The sequence below is a fragment of the Mobula birostris genome, chromosome 10, assembly GCF_030028105.1.
Source record: "Mobula birostris isolate sMobBir1 chromosome 10, sMobBir1.hap1, whole genome shotgun sequence".
NCBI lineage: Eukaryota > Metazoa > Chordata > Chondrichthyes > Myliobatiformes > Myliobatidae > Mobula > Mobula birostris.
The window spans coordinates 11,725,343-11,750,794 of NC_092379.1; the positions used below are offsets into that span (position 1 = coordinate 11,725,343).

At 48.2% G+C, this 25,452-nt stretch overlaps 1 protein-coding gene across 2 annotated transcripts in view; it reads left to right on the forward strand.

The window, feature by feature from the left end:
- Nucleotides 1-25,452, forward strand: part of LOC140203823 (mitogen-activated protein kinase kinase kinase kinase 5-like) — a 182,807-nt gene that overhangs the window by 120,896 nt on the left and 36,459 nt on the right. For both annotated transcript variants that reach the window (XM_072269917.1, XM_072269918.1), the window contains exons 12-19: nucleotides 1,073-1,189; nucleotides 2,889-2,967; nucleotides 3,775-3,830; nucleotides 8,220-8,284; nucleotides 9,790-9,834; nucleotides 10,877-10,937; nucleotides 12,163-12,358; nucleotides 14,040-14,128. In XM_072269917.1, the coding sequence (XP_072126018.1) occupies nucleotides 1,073-1,189; nucleotides 2,889-2,967; nucleotides 3,775-3,830; nucleotides 8,220-8,284; nucleotides 9,790-9,834; nucleotides 10,877-10,937; nucleotides 12,163-12,358; nucleotides 14,040-14,128 (708 nt within the window). The remainder of the gene's footprint in view (nucleotides 1-1,072; nucleotides 1,190-2,888; nucleotides 2,968-3,774; nucleotides 3,831-8,219; nucleotides 8,285-9,789; nucleotides 9,835-10,876; nucleotides 10,938-12,162; nucleotides 12,359-14,039; nucleotides 14,129-25,452) is intronic.

The window sequence follows — 25,452 nt, forward strand, 5'->3', positions numbered from 1 at the left end:
GTAAATGTTATTATCAGAGTACATATATGTCACCATATACAATCCTGAGATTTCTGCAGGCACACTCAGCAGATCTATAGAATAGTAACTACAACAGGATCAATGAAAGATCAACCGGAGTGCTCGAACTAGCAACCTTGAGGTAACTAGACGAATGCCTTAACCACTTGGCCACGTGCCCAACACAAGTACTGTACACAGTACTGTAATAATTTTATGTATTGTACTGTACTACTGCCACAAAAAAAAGAAAGTTCGAGCCTCAGCTGTGACAGCGTGTTTGTGTCCTTGAGCGAGGCACTTAACCACACATTGCTCTAGTGTCTGTGCGAGGAGTGGCCCCACACAGACTTCCAATCTGCACTTTGTAAGGCATGAAAATGCCCGCCGCAGGCCTCTCATGGTCTGAGTCGACGTTCCCTCCCCTGTGCAAAAGTCTTGGGCACCCTAGCTAAATATATGTACCTAAGACTTTTCCACAGTATTGTATGTCACCATATACAACCCTGGTATTCATTTTCCTGCAGGCATTCATAGTAGAACAAAGAAATACAATAGAATCAATCACAAAGGCAGACGAACAATTAACGTGCAAAAGAAGGCAACCTGTGCATTACAAAGTAAATAAATAAATATATAAATTTAAAAAATAGATAAACAGTTAGATAGATAGATAAGTAAATAGTATTGAGAATGAGATGCAGCGTCCTTGAAAGTGAATCCATAGGTTGTGGAATCAGTTCAGTGTTGAGGGAGTGAAGTTATCCACACTGGTTCAGGAGCCTGATGGTTGAAGCGTAATAACTGGTCTTGAACCTGCTGGTGTGGGCCCTAAGGCTCCTGTACCTCCTTCCCAATGGCACATTGTTCACCAATCTAATATTTGCATAATGGGCCAAACAACCTTTTCTCTGGAATTGATTTTTTAATCTGGGTTATTTGTAAATTTTCTTTCTTTCCACCCGCACCTCTTGCTCGCTCTCTCTGCATTCTTTCTTTGCCCACTTCCTTCCTTGTCCCCCAATTGGCCTTTTCTCTCCCACCTTCTCCGCTACCCCTTGCTGTCCTTTAGCACCAGTTTGTGTCGCAGTCCGGGCTGAGCCGAGCGCTGATCCACGAGCTGATTGACAAGCTCAGGAACCCGGAGAAGCACTCTAGCATGCAGGAGGTGGACGAGGATGAAATCGAGGTATTATGTGGTGAAGGCACTGCTGCTGGGGGTGGTAAGGTGGCTCGGAGGGGATTACGGTCACCTTTGCTGCTGGTGGGCATTACAGTCACCAGAAGTGGTACAAGTCTTCCCTTTCTACTGGGATGCCAAGGTTCAGATCTCTACCTTCTACTGGGATTATAGGGTTCAGGTCACTCCTACTGGAATTGTACGGTGCAGATCTTTTTGTCTACTGGGACTTTAGTGTTCAGGTAACTCCTACTGGGATTTGAGTATTAAGGACTGCCCCCGCCCCCCCCCACCCCCCAACTGAGAATGCAGGTTCGGTTCTCTGCCTCCTACTGGGATTGTGGGGTTCAGGTCTCTTCCTCCTGCTGGCATTTGGGTCTGTCCTATTGGGATTCAGGATTAAGGTTTCTCCCTGGAATTATGGGGTTCATATCCTACTGGGATCTGGGTCCTAGTCCGTCCCTCATGCTGGAACTGTTCAAGGTCTCTCCGAGCAGGAATGGCAGGGGGCAGTGTACAGGCCTCTTCTTGTTTGGATCCTGACCCCTTACCCCAGGATCGGGTACGATGGCTCATGGTGAGAGTTGGCTACTAGGACCTCAGAACTGAGGGTCGATTTCACTGGATCGTGGGCAGACCCACTCCCCTGTGCCCTGCACGGTTCCAAATCCTGTGAACCCCCTGGATTTTCAAATTCTTTCCCACTACGTCATGGTCTCTGATGGGGATTCCGAAGATTCACAAAACTGTGGAACACTGACATTTATCTAACCCGTGCCCGGAGAGCGTGTTGCAGGACGGTGTAGAGAGAGCTCCATTCTGTGTCTAACCGATGTTGAATCTGTCCCTACGTGTGTATGATGGATAATGAAAAGGGAACTTTGCTCTGTGTGTGGTGCACACAGTTCCTGTCCTGGAAGTGTATAGTGTTGAGGGAGATTTACTCTGTGCCTGAACGGTGTTCTGGGAGTGTGTGATGGGACAGTACAGCAGAAACTTCACTCTGTATCTAACCCACATTATATCTACCACTTCACTGAATATCTAGCCCACTTTGTAACTGCCCAGAGAATGTGTGTCAAGACAGTGCAGAGGGAGCTTCACTCTGTATCTGACCTGTATCCTTGGAGTGTGTGGTAGGACAGTGAAGAAGGAACTTCACTTTCTGTCTAGCCGATGTTGATACCATCACTGTGTGTTTGATGGATAATGTAAAGGGAACTTTGCTCTGTGTGTGATGGGGCAGCGTAGAGGGAGCTTCATTCTTTATCTAACCTGTGTTCTGGGAGTGTGTGGTGGGACATTGTGGAGGGAGCTTCATTCCGAATGTAACCCAAGTGATGTCTGCTCAGGGCATGTGTGACAAGATGGTGTCGAGGGAGCTTCACTCTGTCTGACCTGTGGGCTGGGACAGTATAGAGTGAGCTTCACTCTGTATCTGAACTGTATCCAGGGAGTGTGTGATGGGACAGGGGAGAGGGAGCTTTACCCTGCTGTGGGAGTGTGAGATGGGACAGGGTAGAGGGAGCTTTACTCTACTATGGGAGTGTGTGACAGGACAGGGGAGAGGGAACTTCACCCTATTGTGGGAGTGTGTGATGGGACAGGGTAGAGGGAGCTTTACTCCACTATGGGAGTGTGAGACGGGACAGGGTACAGGAGCGTTACTCTCCCATTTCTAACTTTGTGGTCTCCTCTCTCACTGCAGCCTCCTCCCACTGTCCCACGCAGGATTCAGTCGACTAACCGACATTCACAGGCAGAGAGAACCAACTCCGAGATAATGCGTAGGTGTTGAGTCAGGGCTCCGCGCCCTGTGGCGGGTGGGTGTGTGGGCTGTTGGAGGATCTGCTGATGGGGGGGGGGTGAAAAGGCAGGGGCAGCCCCCGCGCTCTCCACACTGCCACATTACACTCAGGGCCAGGTTCGGGCCGAAAGCTGGTGTCGGTCTCAGTGGCAGAGGGTGGGGGCAAGGCTGTGGTGGGTCGCTGGGAGTAGGGCGAACCGTGGGGTAGGTGAGGGACAGGGAGGTGGCTGAGGAGAGGGGAGGTGGGAGGAGAGGGAAGGGGAGTGGAAGGGCAGGGGCGAGGGGAGGGAGGGGAGGAGAGGAGAGTGGTTGGAGGGTAAGGGAGAGGAGGGGGAGGAGGGGCAGAGGAGAGGGAGGGAGATGAATGAGAATGTGTGGGGGAGATGGGAGGCGAGAGAGGGGTGGGGAGATGGTGAAGGGTGGAGAGGTGGCTGAGGGGAGTGGAGGTGAGGGGAGGAGAGGAAGGGAGGGGATGGAGAGGGGGAAGAGCAGGGGCAAGGGAAGTGAGTAGAGGAGGGGGGTGGAGGGGCAGAGGAGAGAGAGGGAGAGGAGTGGGAATGTGTGGGGGAGATGGGAAGTGAGAGATGGGTGAAAGATCGGGGGGGAGTGAGGGGTAGAGAAGGTGGGTGAGGGGTAGGGAGATGTTGAGGGAAGAGGGATGTGAAGGAGGGTGAGGTTTGTGGGGGTGAGAGGGGGTGAGGAAGTTGAGAGATGGATGAGGGCGGGGGTCACAGTGAAGGGTACGTTTTCCCTGGAGGGGCTCTGACACTCTGCTCCTGTTTTTCAGTCCACAACATTCAGTTTGAACAGGCCCTGCGGAGGGAGGAGAGCTGGTGGAATAAGGTGAGGCCCTGACCAAATCTGTTCCTGTTACCACGGCAACACCCCTTTGAGATCTGCCTCCAGAGCGAGGCCCAGATACGAACCAGCATGATGATGGGGTGATGGCTTGCTTGGTTCAAAGTTCATTTATTATTGAAGTATATATACCATATACAACCTTGAGATTCATTTTCTTGCAGGCAGCCACAAAAAGATGAAGAAACACGATAGAATTCTTATAAAACTCCAAACCCCCAAGACAGTCATATATTCAATGTGCAAAAAAAGAAAGAACAAATCACGCAAACAATTTTTAAAAATCAAATGGAACATCCACAGAATTCCCAATTTTAAGTCCGCAGCTGCCCGGCCCATTCAGGGCTACAGCCAGTCCAGGAGCCCGATGGTTGCAGGTCGCAGCCGTGCTGTCAATTCAGTGCAGAGGAAAGTAAAGCCTCTCAGAATAGTGAGCTGAACACCGGCTCGTCCTCATCCTCGGTCTCGACGCCTTAACCTTTCTAATCTGGCTCAGCATTTAAATTGGCCAGACGTCAGTTCGGCAGCCCCTGTCGGGCCCAGGACCTTCCCACTTCAGCCTGACCCGAAGTTTCAGTCCAGCCCCAAGCACGCTTCGACAGAGGCCGCCACAGCCGTACCCTGCACACTCGAGAGTCCGGTTCACCGAATATTTCAGGGTACCACAAAAATGCCAGGTTGTACAGGCGGTTAAAAAGCACACCTCAAAATGGGAAATTACAGGCTGTGGGCTACTGTGATTGCAGTCCCGAGAAAGTATATTTAGTAGCTTTGTTAGGTGTCTGCAAAGCGTCGCCGTTTCTCGCCAGCGCTTTCTTCACAAAATGATGGTGATGGGGTGAGAGGCGAAAATGAGGAAAAGAATCGTGGTACCGTGATTCAGGGAGACATTTAAGAGGGGGGAGAGAAGTGTGGTTGGAATTGGGAACTGCAGAGGCATGAGAGAGCAGCTGAACAAATTTGATTGAAAGGGGACACTAGCAGGATGATGGTCGAGCAGCAAATGACTGGTGTTTCTGGGAGAAATTCAGAAGGTGCAGGATTGGTTCATCCCAAAGAAGAATAAGTATTCAAAAGGGAGGACGAGGGAACCATGACTAACAAAGACAGAGGACAGCAAAAAGCAAAAATTAGTGGGAAGCTAGAGGATTGGGAAGTTTTCAGAAACCAGCAGAAGATAACAAAAAAACAATAAGGAGAGAAAAGATGAATATGAAGGTAAGCCAGCCGATAATGTCAAAGAGGATAGCAAAAGTATTTTTCAGATATATATAGAGTAAAAGAAAGGCAAGAGTGGGTATCGGACTGCTGGAAAATGACACTGGACAGGTAGTAATGGAGGACAAAGAAATGGTGGACGACTCAATAATTATTTTATGTCAAAGATACCAACAGCATGCCAGATATTTGAGAACGTCAGGGAGATAGAAGTGGGTGTAGTCACTTTTATTGAAGAAAATGCACTTAGGAAGCTGAAAGGTCTGAAGGTAAATAGATCACCTGGAACAGATGGACTACAGCCCAGGGTTCCGAAAGAGGCAGCTGAAGAGATTGTGGAAGAGTCAGTACTGACCTTTCAAGAATCACTAGATTTTGGAATAGTTCCACCAGAGGCCTAGAAAATTACAAATGTCTCCCCACTCTATAAGAAACTATAGGCCAGTTTTGGGCAAGATGTCAGAGTCCATTATTAAGGATGAGATTTTGTTATGTCCGTCCCGTTTTTTGTGTGTGTTTGTGCAGGAAGGAGGGATTTGGGGGTTGATGATAGTGCTGCCATTCTTTTTTTAATGGCAATCTGGAGAAGAAGAATTTCAGAGTTGTATACTTTGATAGTAAATAAATGAACCTTTGAACATGATAAAATAGACCAAGATCAACATGGTTTCCTTAAGAGAGCATCTACTGGAGTTCTTTGGAGAAATAACAAACAAGATAGACAAAGCAGAGTCTGTGAATATCGTTTACTTGGATTTTCAAAAGGTCTTTGACAAGGTGCTGCACATGAGGCTGCTTAACAAGATAAGACCCGGTGGTATTAAAGGAAAAATGGATGGAAGATTGGCTGACTGGCAGGAGGCAAGAGTAGGAATAAAAGAGTCCTTTTCTGGTTGGCTGCTGGTGACTCGTGGTGTTCCAAAGGGGGATTGGTGTTGGATCTGCCATTTTTTACATTAAATGTTAATGATCTGGATGACAAAATTGATGACTTTGTGGCCAAGTTAGCAGACAAGACAAAGATAGGTGGAGAGGCAGGGAGTGTTGAGGAAGCAGGGGGACTGCAGAAGGACTTTACACAGACTGGGAGAATGGACAAAGAACTGGCAGACGGAATACAGTGTATGGTCATGCACTTTGGTAGAAGGAATAAAGGTGTAGATTAGTTTCTAAACAGGAGAGAGTTCAGAAATTGGGGATGCAAAGGGACTTGGGAGTCCTTGTGCAGGATTTCCTCAAGGTTAACCTGAAGATTGAGTTGGACAATCCATAATAATCATCTGGGATATAATATTACAGGATAAACAAGAACAACTTACTTAATAGATTATAGCCATTCCAAACAGACATAACATACACAAATTAATAAGTGAAAAACACCAGAAATATGCTGAATTAAAAGAGGAAATTGAAAGACTATGGAATATGAACAGGGCATATATTGTCCCGATAGTAATATCTACAACTGGTGTCATTCCAAAGTCACTACACAATAGCATTAAACAATTAGGGCCACACAGTAATATCTATGGAAATCTTCAGAAAGCCTCAATACTAAACATCACTCGAATAGTCTGAAAGTTCCTAGCCATTGAGAAATGAGTGTGCTTTTGAGAATATAACAAGCACAGTGGATAGAGGGGAAAAGATGGACGTTATTTACTTGGATTTCCAGAAGGCGTTCTGTAAGGTGCCACATAAAAGACTTACCCATTAGATAAGGATGCATAGAGTTGGAGGTGATGTATCAGTATGGATAGAGGATTGGTTAACCAATAGAAAGCAAGAGAGTTGGGATACATGGGTATTAATCTGGTTGGTAATCAGTGGTGAGTGGTATGCAGCAGGGCTCGGTACTGGGCCTGCAACAGTTCACAATATACATTAACAATCTGGAAGAAAGGACTGAGTGTAGTGGATCTAAGTTTGCTGATGATACTAAATTGAATGAAAAAGCAAATTGTGCAGAAGATATGGAGAGTCTGCAGAGAGATATAGATAGGTTAAGTGAGTGGGCAGGGGTCCAGCAGATGGAATACAATGTTGAGGTCATCCATTTTGGAAGGAAAAATGAAAGAGTAGATTATTTTTTAAATGGTAAAACATTGCAGCATGCTGCTGTGCAGAGCAACTTGGGAGTGTCTGTGCATGAATCACAAAAGGTTGGTTTGCAGGTGCAGCAGGCTATCAAGAAGGCAAATGGGATGTTGGCCTTCATTACTAGAGGGATTGAATTTAAGAGCAGGGAGGTTATGCTGCAACTGTGCAGGGTACTGGTGAGGCCGCACCTGGAGTACTGTGTGCAGTTCTGGTCTCCTTACTTGAGGAAGGATATACTGGCTTTGGAGGCGGTGCAGAGGAGGTTCACCAGGTTGATTCCAGAGATGAGGGGGTTAAACTATGGGGAGAGATCGAGTCACCTGGGACTGTACTCGCTGGATTTCAGAAGAATGAGTGGAGATCTTATCGAAACATATAAAATTCTGAACAGGATAGATAAGATAGAGGCAGGAAAATAGGTGAGACTAGAACAAGGGGACATAGCCTCAAGATTTGGGGCAGTAGATTTAGAACGGAGATGAGGAGGATATGCTTTTCCCAGAGAGTGGTGAATCTGTAGACTTCTCTGCCCAATGAAGCAGAGAATATATCTAGGACAAGGTTGGATAGATTTTTGCACAGTAGGGGAATTAAGGGTTATGGGGAAAAGGCAGGTAGATGGAGTGAGTCTATGGCCAGATCAGCCACGGTCAGATGGCCTACTCCTGCTCCTTATTTCTTACGTTCTTGTGGCGGCTATGCCTGTACCTCAAGTTTTACGGATTTGAGCTGAGTAAAATAAATAATAATAAATAAATAAGTGAATAAATAATATTGAGAACATGAGATGTAGAGTTGTTGAAAGTGAGTCCATCATAGATTGTGGAATCAGTGTTGAGGTGAGTGAAGTTATCCCCACTGGTTCCAGAGCCTAATGGTTTAAGGTTAATAACCGTCCTGAACCTAGTGGTGTGGGACTTAAGGCTGCTGTACCTCCTTCCCAAGCAGCGAGAAGAGAGCGTGGCCTGGATGTTGGGGGTCCTTGACACTGCGAATGCTGGAAATTTGTGAGTGTTGCTGTCAGAGAAACTTTCTGAATTTATTCTCCATGTTTAGGATCAAACTGTGGACCAAACTTCGAGCTGTTCTCAGAACCTGCCCAGTCCTAGGCGGGAGATCAGGTGAGAAAGCCCCTGCAGGGGGCTGACGAGAATTGAGAAATGATTCCAGGGAGGGTCCGTGTCTCCGTGTGAATTTGTGTGTGCTTGTGCGCGTCTCTCATCTGTCTGTGAATGTGTATGCACAAACACTGTCTAACTGTCTGTAAATCCATGTGGTTTAAATGCACGTGTGTATTTGCCTGCAAATGAGTGTTCACATTACTGTGGTATTTTGTACCTTTACTGCTTTATGTGCGTGCTTGAAATACAAGTGGGTTTGCAAGCGTGTTTGCATGCATGTGTGTGTGTGTAGGTTTAACAGAAAGTTGATTACATCAGCCAAAATTTAAAAGAAGCCAATCCTGCGTATCTTATCACGTTCCACAAAATGTTAGAGACAGACAGTCTTGCCCCTCAGTTTGTTATTTCTGCAACGCACAGAGACAGGCTGTCGTTCTTCCTTGAAACGAAGATAGATTATTGCAAGCATACTGAGGACCCAAGGCCGAATGGTGAATCTTCGTCCATGATAATATAGGAAGGTGATTAAGTCCGTAAATCCATTAAGTTCATTAAAGTACACAGGTATAATTTGTTTTCCATGTCGGTACCTGACTGGTGAAGGAAAACCAAGACGCTCCTTAATGGTCAGAGCCCACAGAAATCCTCCCTACAGTTTATGACCTTTACTGTCTCCATCTTGTTTATGCAGCCGTGTTATGCACTGGGTCCAGGTGGTTTGTCAGTTAAAGGAAGGCAAAGGGGTGTTAACAACCCAGATATTTTAACCCTTTATTCAGAATTTTCTTCCACAGCCTACGTGTGTGTGTGTATGTGTGCCAGGGTGTGCCTGAATATTACTTGTGAGTATTTATCTGTACTTGTGAACGACAGTGCATTACTACCCCACAATTTCGTGGAGTGGCACAACGCTTTACGGTATAGGTGACGCAGGTTCAATTCCAGCCGCTGCCCGTACGTTCTCCCCGTGACCGCGTGGGTTTCCTCCGGGTGTTCTGGTTTCCTCCCACAGTCCAAAGGCGTACCGTCGGTTTGCAAAGAAACGTACATAATTCACAACCTCCTACACCGAGTTGCGGTTCACTTTAAGAGGCTGGTCTTTACGTAAAGATTTTTTTTTAAGGTGCGCTTTGTGTTCTGTTTTTTGGTGTTTAATGAATGTGACAAACCAAAATGCCCCCGCAATTTCATTTGTGAAATCCTTCGGGTTAGTTGGTGATTGTAAATTTTCCCACGATTAGATCAGGGGATTCCGGGGCAGCGTGGCTCCTAGGGTTCAAAAGGGCCCGTCACACGCTGTATGTCAATAAGTAAATGTTTGTTTTATATGTGCACCGTAGTGCTTTACTCGTGTGCTTATGTGGGGCTATGCATGTACGTGCATACCTGTGCAGTGTCTGTGTCTGTGGCCCCTGCTGATACTGGGGACTATACTGGGGCTCAGACCAAGGGGGACCCAGTCGCACGAAGGGGGAGACCTCACTCTGCTGGCTGTCTCCCTGCAGGAAGAAGATGGTGGACTCAGACGATGATTACGACGACATTGCCGTGTAAGTGACGCTTCCCCCATCGCCACGCCCGGCACCCGAGCATCTGCTAGCTCACCCGGCCGTATCCGGTCGAGAATTCTCCCCTGGGTGGGGCTCCTGCCTCCTCTGGCCCTGGCAGGGGATGGGGGTGGGTGGGGTCCAACGAACTTGTTGGGGAGATTGTATTTCCATGGCTACCGTGGCGTTCCACGGATCCTTTCCCCTGGGAAGCTTGGAATTCCTGTGTCTTCCATCCAAGCCGTGTCCCTGGTTTCGTCAGAAAAATTGCCAAGTTTGGGGCGGCTGGTGGCGCAATGACATCAGCCACTGGACCCAGGAGCGGAGGTTCCTGAGTTCAAAACCAGTCAGGACCACTCCCGAGTACGCTTTCCATCTGTGCTGGGTTGAGTGTCGAGATCGCAAATCGACATCATAAAATAAAAGGGAAAAATACTGCGAAAATGTCTGTGTGAGGAGTAGCGCGCCACACAGTCTCTCTCTCTCTCTCTCTCGCTCTGCGCCTTGTAAAAATCGTGAAAGAGACATCATCACGGACGCCTGCACGCACGCACGCAGGCACACGCTCAAAAAAAATTGCCAAGTTTAATTATTATTCGGTTATGCATACAAACGAAACCGCCTTCCTCCGGGGCCAAGGTGCTCTGGAGGGTGGGACTGCCCAGGAATGGGGAGAGGGGAGTGTCTGGATCAGGGTCAGGGGGAGGAATGCCAACTCCTCCTCCTCCTCTCTACCCTGAGGGAGCACAACCTCGCCCAGGAGAGGAATAAACAGTCGACATTTCGGACCGAAGCCCTCACATTTGTCATGAAATTTGTGGGGGTTTTTTGCATCAGCAGTACAGTGCACTACATAAAATTACTGCAGTACTGTGCAGAAGTCTTAGGCGCCCTAGGCTATAGATATGTATGTGCCTGAGACATTTGCATGGTACTGTAGCTCTGAGCATAATCGAGTGAGTGGATTATTATCTGTGGTGTGATTCTGAGTCACTGTGTGTGTGTGTGTACGAGGCTGAGGTTAATTTTAACCCTCGTGTTACAGACTGACCGAGAGCCTGCAAGCGGACAGACACAATGACAAGCCGCCACCGTTACCACCCAAGGTGAGCTCGGAACCCGCAGCCGGAGCAAACACAAACGTCTGTTGGAAGCTTGAAAATCAGAAGTAAAGGGCTGAGTTTGTCCATTAGTAGATTCCAGAGTGCGCAGGGGCCGCTGCGGTTCCCAGATCGCTCAGTGAGGGGCCATCACATGGCCGCCATTGAATGGACTCACCCCCAACCCAGCGACAGTCGAGGGGTGAGGGGGGCGGTGTGGTGAGGCCGGGTCCTGTCGAGATCCTGCCGGCTCCTGGGGCTTGTGGGATCAACCTGTGCAGCCGGGAGGCTCCCAGAAAACCAGGGAGCTCACTGGCCAGGCGTGCATATCCACATCAGTCCATGCGGACGGGCCTGGGGTCGGCAGAGGAGGCGGGGGGCTTATGGAACACCCTTGGGTATGGAACCCTCTGCCTGGTGGGGTGTTGCAGACAGAAGCTTCAGCAAATTTGAACAACCATTTGATGGTCAGCATGGGACTCAATGGGCCGAATGGCCTCTTTCCTCACTGTCCTTGGGGGAGGTGGGAGGGGGGCAAGTACTCCGGTGTGGACAGGGTGACTGAAGTTGGGATGAGGATGGATATCGTGGACTGGTTCTTCATTCGAATTGGGCATCTAAGGATATCGGGCAGGGCATTGGACAGAATGGGGAGGAGGGCATTCAGGGTGATCTGCCATTCAATGGCTAACTTTCCCTCCACCCTATTCATGTGCCCTGGTTCCGTTTGATGAGGTGCAAGAGCAGAAGCCGGAGGAGGAGCTCTTGAACTGATCCTAGTCCCATCCCAGTCCCAGTCACCGTCCGTATCCCATCTCCATCCCAATCCCAATCCCCCATGCTAATCCCAATATCCCATCCCAATCCCAATCCCCATGCTAATCCCAATATCCCATCCCAATTCCAATATCCCATCCCTATCCCAATCCCGATATTCCAGTCTCAATCCCAATATCCAATCCCCATCGCAATCCCAATATCCCATCCCCATCCCAATCCCAGTATCCCATCTCAATACCCCATCCCCATCACAATTCCAATTTTCCAATCCCAGTATTCCATCCCAATATCCCAAACCCAATATCCCATCCCACTTCTGGCTCCCCTCTCCTCCGGAGGGCTGATGGGGGCTCGGTGCATTCCCCCATGGGGGCTGGGGCAGGCTTGGGGCTCTGCAGCTGGTGTATTGACCCCCTGATCCCTTGCCTCTCTCCCCTCCGACCCCACACAGCCCAAGTTCCGGACCAGCTCGGAGGATAGCCTCCCGGAAGAAGAGAAGATGAAGACCGTGGCCCAACACCCAAAGTGCACGCGGCTGACGACCCCGCTCACCCGCTGCTCCAGTGGCCCACTGGAAGCCTCCAGGAAGCCGGGCAGGGGGACCTCCAGAAGCCCTGTCCACTATGCTGTCAATGTCAGCAGCTCAGGTACCATCGCGTTCCTCTGTCTAGCACAGGGGCGCGGGAACACGGGAGAATGGGAGCACAGGGGCACAGAGATACAGGAACAGAAGGACACAGACACAGGAACTCAGAGACATGGAAACACAGAACGATGGGATCACAGAAATACATGGGAACACAGGAACACAGAAACACACTCTATCTATCTCTCTCACACACACTAACTCTAGCACACGCACACTCTCTCTCTCACACACACTCTCTCTCTCTCTCTCTCTCTCACACACACACACACACACACACACACACACACACACACTCTCTCACACACACACTCACACACACACTCACACACACTCACACACACAAACACACTCTTTCTCACGCACTCTCTCACACACACTATATCTCACACACACACTCTTATCTCTTTCACACACTTTTTCTCTCTCTCACACACACACATTCTTATCTCTCTCACACACAAATACACACACACACACACACACACACCCGCATTGTGATTCTGTTGCCATGGCATTGAGTGCGCGCACTTCAATGTCTTCCCCCGGTATCCTCTCCTAATCGACCCTAAGCTGAGCCGTGTGCTCCGGTTGGCTTTATGGTGCCTTTCCTGCCACACACGGTGGGATTTGTCGACTCCCTCAGTAATGGAGATGTGTAAATGTGTATATATTGTTTGTGTGCTGTAGACATTTCTGTTTATTTTGTAAGATGATTGTAATTACATTGTGAGGTGCATCATATTCTGATTCATGGGTAGTCTGAAGTTAACTTTGTGGGTAGTTAGGGGTTGTGTATCCTGGTGCCTAACACACAGGGACTGATCACCCTCAGTAAGAGAGATCAGGACTGCCAGGAGTTCACACTGGACAAAAGTAGTGTGGATCTATTGTGTTTTCTGGTAAATATCTTACTATTTTCGCTAATTTTTGTAAGTTTGATTTTTGACGCGCCCATTAAACACCCTTGCACCAAAGCGACCCCAGCCATTTTCCCTTCTGTCACAGCCCACGTATCTAACAGTAGAGGAGGCAAGCAGGTACGAGTGCCGCCGTGCCTCACTGCTCCCGAGCTGTCGGCAGTCCTGCGGCCCAGCGGCACGCAGCAAGATCGCACAGACAGCAGGAGGTCAGATCTGTTTCCTATCAAATGGGGGAGCAGGTGAAATTTAGCCGCTTCTGCAAACACTGGCAATCTTGAGCAACGCACACGAAACACCAAAGGACCTCAGCAGCTCGGGCAGTAATTGTGGAGGGGAATAAACAGTCAACGCTTTCGATCCTGATGAAGGGTCTCCAGCCCGAAACGTTGACTGCTCATTTCCCTCTGTAGGTGCTGCCCGACCTGCTGAGTTCCTCCTGCCTGTTACACCTGAAGGTGTTATGCTTGAAACAAAAGAGGCCGGGAACTTTTCGTATGGTAATACAGGAGGGCACTGAGCGAGCCTGCTCACATTTCGCCTCTCTTCCCACCCCCAAGCTAGGCTTGAACCCACGACCTGACTCAAGGTGAGACTGACACTGTATTACCATACAGGTGAGGCGGTCCCAGGACCCCCTCCTCCTCTCTGTCCAGACTGTTCTCGGGTGGGTGCAGGCTCCTCCTTGGCCAACCCTCAGACGGGGGAGCTCCTGGGTGCGAGAGCAACCGGCCTAATCACTTTCCACGTCTGCCCCGCCAGATCCCAGCCAGTGGGTGAGTCACCTTGCCAGGGACACAGGAGCGACCCCACCTCTGCTGCCTCGGAGGAAGGAAAAGAAGGAGAGAGCGGTAGGTCACAGTTACTGGAATAATTCCGAGGGTGGTGGGGGGAGGCTGGGAGATTGCAAATGTCACCCCACTCTTTAAGAAGGGAGGGAGGAAGAAGAAGAGAAATTCTATGCCAGTTAACCTGACTTCAGTGGTTGGGAAGGTGTTGGAGTCTATTATCAAGGGTGAAGTTTCGGGGTGCTTGATAAAAAGGCCAAGGTCTGCATGGTCTCCTCAAGGGGAGATCTTGCCTGACAAATCTGTTGTAATCCTTTCAGGAAATAACAGGCAGGGTAGACAAAGGAGAGTCACTTGATGTTGTGTGCTTTGATTTTCAGAAGGCCTTTGACAAGGTGCCGCACGTGAGGCTGTTTAACAAGATAAGAGCCCGTGGTATTGCAGGAAATATATTAGCGTGGATAGAAGATTGGCTGACTGGCAGGTGGCAAAGAGCAGGAATAAAGGGGGACTTTTCTGATGGGCTGCGGGGGACTGGTGGTGTTCCACGGGGGCTGGTGTTGGGACTGCTTGTTTTCACATTATATGTCAATGATTTGGAAGACGGAATTGATGGCTTCATGGCCAAGTTTGCGGACAATACAAAGATAGTTGGAGAGGCAGGTAGTGTTGAGGAAGCAGGCAGTCTGCAGAAGGGCTTGGACAGATTGAGAGAATGGGCAAAGAGATAGCAGGTGGAATGTAGTGTGGGGAAGTGTATGGTCGTGCACTTTGGTAAAAGGAATAAAGGTGTAGACTATTTTCTAAATGGGGAGAAAATTCAAAAATCAGAGCCGGAAAGAGACTTGTTGTCCTCTTGCAGAATTCCATAAAGGGTACCTTGCAGGTTGAGTCGGTGGTAAGGAAGGTAAATGCAATGTTAGGACTTGAATATAAAAGCAAATATGTAATACAAGGCTTTATAAGACATTGGTCAGATTGCGCTTGGAGTATCATGAGAGTTTTGTACCCCTGGGAGAGGATGTCTCCTACAGTAGAGGAGTCTAGGGCCATAGGGCACAGATCAGAATAGAGGGATGTCCATTTAGAACAGAGATGAGGAAGAATTTCTTTAGCCAGAGGGTGGTGAATCTGTGGAATTCATCCATTGCCACAGAATGACTTTAGAGGCCACATCATTAAATTGGAAGTTGATGGGTTTTTGATTAGTCAGGATATCTAAGGTTATGGGGAGAGGGCAGGAGAATGGGGTTGAGAGGGTTAATAAATCAGCCATGATGGAATAGCAAAACCGACTCAATGGGCTGAATGGCCTAATTCTGCTCCTGTGTCTTATTGAATGGGCAGAATAGGTTCGACGGGCAAGATGGCCTACTCCTGTTCCTATTTCTAATGGTCTCCCTGTCACCTGTGTTTTCCCCCGGGAGCTTTGGTTCCCCATGTTGTTGTGAGGTTAACTGACCGCTGTAAATTGCCCCTGGTGTGTGTGGGAGAGGGGTAAACACTGGGGGGTAGCTGATGGGAGAATGCAATGGGATTTGTGTAAATGTGTGGTTGGTGGTCAGCATGGACTTGATGGGCTGAAGGGCCTACATCCATGCAGTTTGCCGGCCCTTGCTTTACTCTCTGGTGGTGATGGGTGAGTGATGAAAGACCAGAGGTGAAGTGGCAGGTTTAGTGGCTGAGCAGATGTCTATACAATGAAAGAAATGCCACAATACCATCTCCTGTGGATTCAAATTGCTGTTCCAGACCATAATACACCCAGTCAGGATACCTTCAGTTATATATACCCTCCTTCTCCTTTGTTCTGTGCATGTTTGAAATGTCTCTGCACAGATAAGTATTCTCACCGGAGGTCTGACATTCTCAGTTTTGGAGGCTCCTTTAAGGATGATGTATGAAACTGCAGTTCCACCAGATGCCTCTGGGGGACGCTGCTATTCCACTTGGGGGGCCACGCACGACTGAAGTGCCATCTGCTGGGCCCCGGCGGTACTGCAGCGGTGGGTCACTGCAACTGAAAGCATCTATCTAGGCAACGCACGCAAAATGCTGGAGGAACTCAGCAGGCCAGGCAGCGCCTAGAGAAAAAAGTCCAGTCGACGCTTCGGGCCTAAACCCTTTGGTAGGACTGGAGGGAAAAGAAAGCCGAGGAGTAGATTTAAAAGGTGAGGGAAGGGGAGAGAGAAGCACAAGGTGATAGGTGAAAATTGAAGAGGGAGGGATGACATAAAGAGCTGGGAGGTTAAGTGATATCTGTCCATCTTTCTCCCTCCCCCTCACTCCCCGGGATAGCTGAATACTCGTCTTGCTCTCTCTCCCTCCCTCCTTCCCTCCCCTCCTCTCCCTCTCGTCTCTCTCCACTCTTTCACTTCCTCCCTTCTCACTTCTTCCCCTTCTCTCTCCCTCCCCTTTCTCTTTCTGTCTTTCTCTCTCTCACCCCTCTTTCTTTCTCCCTTTCTCTCTCTCACCCCTCTTTCACTCCTTCTCTCTTTCTCCCTCCCCTTTCTCTTTCTGTCTTTCTCTCTCACCCCTCTTTCATTTCTTCCCTATCTCAGTCCTCTCTCTCTCTCTCTCTCCCTGCCCTCTTTCTCACTCTGTCTCTCCTCTCTCTCTCTCTCTCTCTCTCTTTCTCTCTCTCTCTCTCTCTCTCTTTCTCCCCCTCCCCTTCCCCCACTCTTCCCCTCTCCCCTTCCAACACCACCTGACCTGCTGAGTCTTTCCAGAATTTTCTCTCTTTAATTTAGGCTTCCAGCATCTGCACTTTTTGCTCACTGAATAATGGAGACTGGGGTGGTGGTAATGGGTGGTGCTGATTGTAAGGTCTGTTTGTCCTCCCTAACCATCCCGGGATAGCTGAATACTCGTCTTGCGAGTTGTGGGAAGCCAGGGAGATCTCCGGTGTCCCTGGTGGCTACACCTGCAGGAAGTGTATCCAGCTGCAGCTCCTTTCAGGCCACGTTACAGAGTTGGAGCTGGAACTGGGTGAGCCTTGGATCACTCAGGAGGCTGAGGGACTGATTAATGAGACATTCAGGGAGTTGGTTACACCCATGGTGCAGGGCATAGGTAACTGGGTGACCTTCAGGAGGGGAATGCCTGTACTGAGTACCGTGGCTGTTCGCAACAACAGGTTTACCATTTTGAATGCTATTTTGGGGGGGGGGGGGATGAACTAGCAGAGGAACTAACAGTGGTCAGGTCTCTAGCACTGTGGTTCAGAAGGGGAGGGAGGGGAGGAGCACAGTAGTGATAAGGGATTCCATAGTCGGAGGAACAGACAGGAGATTCTGTGGACATGAATGAGACACCCGGATGGTACGTTGCCTCCCAGGTACCAGGGTCAAAGATGTCTCGGATTGGGTCCACCGCATTCTAAAGAGCCAGAAGCCATGGCGCATATTAGGACCAACACATAGTTCAGAAAAGAGAGGAAGTCCTGAAGAGAGGATATAGGGAGTTAGCTAGAAAGCTGAAAAGCAGGACCTCTGCATTGCTGCCTATGCGACAAGCTAGTGAGGGTAAGAATAGCATGATTTGGCAGGGGGATTGGTGCAAGGGGCAGGACTTCAGATTTCAGGATCATTGGGATCTCTTCTGGGGGAGGTATGACCCGTACGAAAACGACAGGTTACACCTGAACACGAGGGGGAACCAGTATCCTTGCGGGCAAGTTTGCTAGAGCTGTTGGGGAGGGCAGAGGGAAGGGATCAGGAATGAGGACGATGCAATTGGTATACAACGAGATGCAGTGTGTAGTGAGGCCGTGAGGAAGGACAGGCAGATGATGGGGCAAGATTGCAGTCAGTGCAATGGGTTGAAGTGTAATGAGGGGGTACAATCAAAAAGGGTGCAAATACAGGACTGGCAGTGTTATTTTTGAATGGATACAGTATACGGAAAAGGTAGATGATCTGGTAGCGCAGGTAGAGATTGGCAGGTGTGACACCGTGGGCATCACTGTGTCGTGGCTGAAAGAAGATCATAGTTGGGAGCTTCACATCCAGGGATGCAGCTTATATCAAAAGGACAGGCAGGTACCAGAGGGGGTGGTGTGGCTCTGGTGGTATAAAATGAAATCAAATCCTTAGAAAGAGGAGATGTAGAATCCTTATGGGTGGAGTTAAGAAAATGCAAAGGTGAAAAGACCCTGAGAGGACTTTTATACAGACCTTTGGGCAGTAGCCAGGAAGTGGGCCACAACTTACAGTGGGAGCTAGAAAAGGCATGTCAAAAGGGCATGGGGATTTCAATAGGCAGGCAGATTGGAAAATCAAATTGGTGCTGAATCGCAGATGGAATTTGTAAAACGCCTACAAGATGGCTTTAAGCGTCATAGAGTCGTAGAATCCCACAGCACAGAAACAGGCCCTTCAGCCCATCTAGTCTGTGCTGAACTATTAATCTGCCTAGTCCCATTGATCTGCACCTTGACCATAGCCCTCCATACCCCAACCGTCCATGTACCTATCCAAACTTCTCTTAAACTTTGAGATGGTGCCTGCATCTACCACTTGTGCTTGTAACCCGTTCCACACTCTCATGACCCTCTGAGTGAAGACGTTCCCTCTCATGTTTCCCTTAAACATTTCACCTTTCACCCTTAACCCATGACCTCTAGTTATATTCTCACCCAACCTCAGTGGAAAAAGCCTGCTTGCATTTGCCCCATCTGTACCCCTCATAATTTGGTATACCTCTATCAAATCTCCCCTCAATATTCTATGTTCTAAAGAATAAAGCCCTAACCTATTCAATCTTTCCTTATAACTTAGGTCTTCAAGTCCTGGCAACATCAATGTAAATTTTCTCTGTACTCTTTCAATCTTACTTTCATCTTATCTGTAGGTAGGTGACCAAAACTGCACCCGATACTCCAAATTAAGCCTCTCCAATGTCTTATACAACTTCAACATAACATGCCATTTCCTGCACTCAGTGCTTTGATTTATGAAGGCCAATATGCCAAAAGCTTTCTTTACAACCCTATCCACCTGTGACGCCACTTTCAATGAATTATGGATCTGTATTCTCAGATCCCTTTGTTCCACTACACTCCTCAGTGCCCTACCGTTCACTGTGTAAGACCTACTCTGGTTGGTCCTACCAAAGAGCGAAACCTTGCACTCGTCTGCATTAAATTCCATCTGCCATTTTCAGCCTATTTTTCCAGCTTGTCCAGATCCCGCTGCAAGTTTTGGTAGTCTTCCTCACCGTCCACTATACCCCCCAATCTTGGTGTCATCTGCAAATCTGCTGATCCAGTTAACCACGTTATCATCCAGATCGTTGGTATAGATGACAAACAACAGTGGACCCAGCATCGATCCCTGTGGCACACCACTAGTCGTGGGCCTCCAGTCAGAGAGGCAACTCTCTACAATCACTCTCTGCCTTCTCCCATAAAGCCAATGTCTATTCCAATTTACTACCTGATCTTGAATGCCAAGTGACTCAACTTTCTCGACCAACCTCCAAACTGCGACCTGACCAAATGCCTTGCTAAAGTCCATGTAAGTATGCCTTCCCTTCATCAACTTTCCTGGAAACTTCCTGGAAGAACTTCATAAAATTGGTTTGACATGACCTATCACACACAAAGCCATGCTTACTATCCGTAAACAGTCCCTGTCCATCCAAATACACATGTGTCTGGTCCCTTAGAATACCTTCCAATAATTTACCCACTACTGATGTCAGACTCGCCAGGCCTATAATCTCCTGGCTTATTCTTGGAGCCTTTCTTAAACAGTGGAATAACATTAGCTATCCGCCAATCCTCTGGCACCTCACCGATGGCTAAAGATGTTTTAAATACTTCTGCCGAGGCTCCTGCAGTTCCAGCACTTGCCTCCCAAAGGGTCCGAGGGATCTCCTTGTCAGGCTCTGGTGAGTTAGTCACCCTAATTTTCCTCAAGGCAGCAAACAACTCCTCCTCTGTAACCTGTATAGGGTCCATGACCTCGATGCTGCTTTGCCTCACCTCTATAGACTCTGTGTCCATCTCCTGAGTAAATACAGAGGCAAAAAAATCTATTTAACATCTCCCCCATCTCTTTCAGCTCCACACATAGATTACCTCTCTTCCAGAGGGCCAATTTTGTCCCTTGGTATCCTTTTGCTCTTAATATATCTGTAGAAGTCCTTAGGATTCTCCCTCACCTTGTCTGCTGGAGCAACCCCATGCCTTCTTTTAGCCCTCCTGGTTTCCTTCTTAAGTGTTCTCTTGCATTTCTTAGACTCCTCAAATCCCTCATTTGTTCCTGACTGCCTAAGCACTTCCTTTTTTTTCTTAACCAGGGCCTCAGTATCTCTCACAAACGAAGGTTCCCTAAATCTGTTATCTTTGCCTTTTATTCTGACAGGAACATACAAACTACTCTCAAAGTTTCGCTTTTGAAGGCCTCCCACTTACCAAGTACTCCTTTGTCAGAAAACAGCCTGTCCCAATCCACACTTGCCAGATCCTTTCTGATACCAACAAAGTTTACTTTTCTCCAATTTAGAATCTCAACCTGAGGACCAGACCTAAGCTTTTCCAAAATTACCTTCAAACTAACGGAATTATGATCACTAAGTGCAAAGTGCTCCCCTACACAAGCTTGTTTCATTTTCCCCTTCTCATTCTGTACTAGATCCACTATCATACTCTCTCCAGTCAGGACTTCTGTGTACTGATTAAGGAAACTTCACTGAAAACATTTGATGAACTCTTCCCCATCCAGCCCCTTTTACGGTATGGGAATCCCAGCCAATACGTGGAAAGTTAAAATCAGCTTACGCTTCTTGCAACAGCCTGCGATCTCTCCACAAATTTGCTCTTCTAAATCCCACGGACTGTTGGGTGGTCTATAATATAATCCCATAAATTTGATCATACCTTCTTCATTCCCCAGCTCAGTAGGTGAGCTCTCCAGACGGTCCTGACCGAGCACTGCCGTGACATTTTCCCTGACTGGTATCGCCGCCACCATTCCCCCAGCTCAATCACGTCCAAAATGGCAGAACCCCGGAATATTGAACTGCTGGTCCTGCCCCTCCTGCAACTAAGTCTCACTTTTGGCTGCAATGTCATAATTCCACGTGCTGATCCAAGCCCTGAGTTTATCTGTCATTCCTACAATAGTCCTTACATTGAAACATACACAGCTCAGAACATTAACCCCGCCATGCTCGACCTCCTGCTTCCTGACATTGTATGTAGTCTTAACAACTTCGTTCTCCACAACCTCTCCACGATTTGTTCTGGCTCACTGGTTCCAATCCCCCTTTGACTTTAGTTTAAACCACCGCCCCATGCAGCACCAGCAAACCTTCCTGCTACTAGTCCCCCTCCAGTTCAGGTGCAAACCGGTTCCTTCTGTACAGGTCCCACCTTCCCTGAAAGTGAGCCTTAATAATCCAAAACAGCTGAAGCCCTCCCTCCTGCACCAAAGTGTTAAAGTGTGTGACCTTCCTATTTCTGGCCTCACTAGCACGTGGCATGGGTACCAGTTCTGAGGTCACAACCCCGGAGGTCCTGTCCTTTAACTTAGCACCCAGCTTCCTGAACTCACTTTGGCAGGACCTCGTCGCCCATCCTACGCATACCGTTGGTACCAACGTGGTCCACGGTCTCAGGCTGTGCTCACCCTCCCACTTAAGAATGCCGTGGTCTTGTCTCAGGAGGCAACAAACTCATACGGGAATCTCATTCTCATCCAGAGAATTTCCTTTCTCTTCCTCTAACCACCGAATTCCCTGTCACCACCGCTCACCTCTTCTCCCCCCTTCCCTTCTGAACCACAGAACCAAATACGCTGTTGTAATACTTTATACTTTATTGTCGCCAAACAATTAGTACTAGAACGTACAATCATCACAGCGATATTTGATTCTGCGCTTCACACTCCCTGGATTGCAAATATTAAATATTAAAAATAGTTAAAATTAGTAAATATTAAACATTTAAATTATAAATTATAAATAGAAAATAGAAAAATGGGAAGTAAGTTAGTGCAAAAAAAACCGAGAGGCAGGTCCGGATATTTGGAGGGTACGGCCCAGATCCGGGTCAGGATCCGTTCAGCAGTCTTATCACAGTTGGAAAGAAGCTGTTCCCAAATCTGGCCGTACGAGTCTTCAAGTTCCTGAGCCTTCTCCCGGAGGGAAGAGGGATGAACAGTGTGTTGGCTGGGTGGGTCGTGTCCTTGATTATCCTGGCAGCACTGTTCCAACAGCGTGCAGTGTAAAGTGAGTCCACGGATGGAAGATTAAGTATAAGTATAAGTAAGAGGGGTAGGCGTAATAAGCTGTAGCTTTAGCCTACACCCTTTCGGTCTGTTTTAAAGAATATCTATGTTTTTTGTTGTAGTTTTGTCTTATGAAATCATTGTTATGAAATCATCGTTGAAAGTAATGCTTTTGTTATGTTTGTATGGACCGAAATACATTTCATTCATTCATTCATTCATCTGCTTGTTATGGCTTCTCCCTGGTAGGTCTCCCCCCGGACCCCCCCCCCCAGCAGTATCCAGGGCAGTATACTTAAGGGGAATGGCCACAGAGAGCGTTCCTCTTATAATCACCTACCACAGCCCTCACTAGCCTCCCGAACTTCCACCATCTCCAACGAGATAGAAACATAGAAAATAGGTGCAGGAGTAGGCCATTCGGCCCTTCGAGCCTGCACCGCCATTCAGTACGATCATGGCTGATCATCCAACTCAGAACCCTGTACCTGCCTTCACTCCATACCCCCGATCCCTTTAGCCACAAGGGCCATATCTAACTCCCTCTTAAATATAGCCAATGAACTGGCCTCAACTGTTTCCTGTGGCAGAGAATTCCACAGATTCACCACTCTCTGTGTGAAGAAGTTTTTCCTCATCTTGGTCCTAAAAGGTGTCCCCTTTATCCTCAAACTGTGACCCCTCGTTCTGGACTTCCCCAACATCGGGAACAATCTTCCTGCATCTAGCCTGTCCAATCCCTTTAGGATTTTATACGTTTCAATAAGATCCCCTCTCAATTTTCTAAATTCCAACAAGTATAAGCCTAGTCGATCCAGTCTTTCATCATATGAAAGTCCTGCCATCCCAGGAATCAATCTGGTGAACCTTCTTTGTACTCCCTCTATGGCAAGAATGTCTTTCCTCAGATTAGGGGACCAAAACTGCACACAATACTCCAGGTGTGGTCTCACCAAGGCCTTGTACAACTGCAGTAGTACCTCCCTGCTCCTGTACTCGAATCCTCTTGCTACAAATGCCAGCATACCATTCGCCTTTTTCACCGCCTGCTGTACCTGCATGCCCACTTTCAATGACTGGTGTATAATGACACCCAGGTGTCCCTCCCCCATTTCCCACTCCCTATGCCACTCCGTTGTCCACTGGTCCTTCCCCACTGATCTCCCTCCTGGCACTTCTTGCAAGCGAAACAAGTGCCACACCTGCTGGCCCCCCCCCCAACACCTCCTCCCCTCACTACCGTTCAGGGCCTCAAGCTGTCCTTCCAGGTGAGGCGACGCTTCGCCTGTGAGTCTGTCGGGGTCAGCTGCTGTATCCGGAGACCCGAGGTAGATTAGGACACCACCTCGCCAAGCACCTGCCCTCCGTCCGCCAGAACAAGCAGGATCTCCCTGTGGCCACCCATTTCAGGTCCGCTTCCCATTCCCATTCCCATGCAGACAAGGCAGTCCCCTGCTGTTGCGATGAGGCCACACTCAGGCTGGAGGAACAACACCTTACATTCCATCTGACCTGATGCAGTGAACATCGATTTCTCGATCTTCTGGTAATTGCTGCCCCCTCCCCCAACTATTCCCCATTCCTGTTTCCCTCTCTCACCTTATCTCCTTACCTGCTTACCACCTTCCTCTGGTGCTCTTCCTCATTCCCGCTCTTCCATAGTCTTCAATCCTGTTCCATCAGATTCCTCTTTCTCCAGCTCTTTATCTCTTTCACCAATCAACTTCTCAGCTTCCTTCCTTCAGCTGTTCCGTTCTCCTGGTTTCACCTGTCTCCTACCACCTTGGACTTCTTCCTCCCCTCCCCTCACCTTCTTGTTCTGACTTCTCTTTCTTTCCAGTCCCGATGAAGGGTCTCGGCCCAGAACGTTGACTGTTTAGTGTGTTCCATAGATGCTGTTAGCCTGCTGAGTTCCTGAGCATTTTGCGTGTGTGCCACATGGATAGGAGATTGGCAGGAGGCCGAGAGTGGGAATAAATTGGAGCCTTTTCTGGTTGGCTGCCAGTGACTAGTGGTGTTCCACAGGGGATGATGTTGGGATTGCTTGTTTTCACGTTATAAGTCAATGATTTGTATGATAGAATTGATGGCTTTGTGGTGCGTTTCTGCACACCAGTGTTGTAACACATGGTCATCTGAGTTACTATCTCCTTCCTGTCAGAGTTGAACCAGCCCGGCCATTCTCCTCTGACCTCTCTCATTATCAAGACATTCTTTTCCCACAGAACTGCCACTCACTGGATTTTGTCCTATTTCTCACACCATTCCCCATAAACTCTAGAGACTGCGTTGTGCACGAAAATCCCAGGAGATCAACAGTTTCTCAGATACTCAAACCACCCCATCTGGAACCAGCAATCATTCCACGATCAAAGTCACTTAGATCACATTTCAGAATCTGCTTGGTCTGAACAACAACTGAACCTCAGGACTGTGTCTGTATGCTTTTATGCATTGAGTTGCTGCCATGTGATTGGCTGATTAGATATTTACATTAACGAGCAGGTGTACCTAATAAAGTGGCCACTGGGTGTCTGTGTTACCATATATTACCTTGAGATTCATTTTTTTCAGGCATTTGCAGAAGAAAAAAAGAAATACAGTAGAATTTATAAACAGACAAAGACTGACAAACAACCAATGTGCAAGAAAAAACAAATTGTACAAATAACAAATATTCTGAGAACACGAGTTGTAAAAGGTCCTCGAAAGTGAGTCTGTCTGTTGAGGAATCAGATCAGTGGTAAATGAGGTTATCCACGCCGGCTCAGGAGCCTGATAGTTGAAGGGTGATAACTGTTCCTCAGCCTGGTGATGTGGGACCTGAGGCTCCTGTACCTCCTGGCCAATGGTAGTAGGGAGGACAGAGCTTGGCCTGGATAGTTGAGGATCTTTGATAACGGATGCTGCTTTCTTGTGGCAGTGCTCCACGTGAGCAGTTATCAATACCTGATCAAAGTGCTTTTCCAGGTAGTGTTTATCTTTAACTGTTGTGAGACGTTCTGCCTCCACCAGTGTGTTTCAGATTGCAACCACCGTCAGGCTGAAAACAATTTCTTCCTCAGATCCTTCGTATTCCTCACCTCAAGAGATATGCCCGCTAGTCCTAGATATTGAACCCTGCTGTCCCAGACCCCTCCCCTGATGTCCACC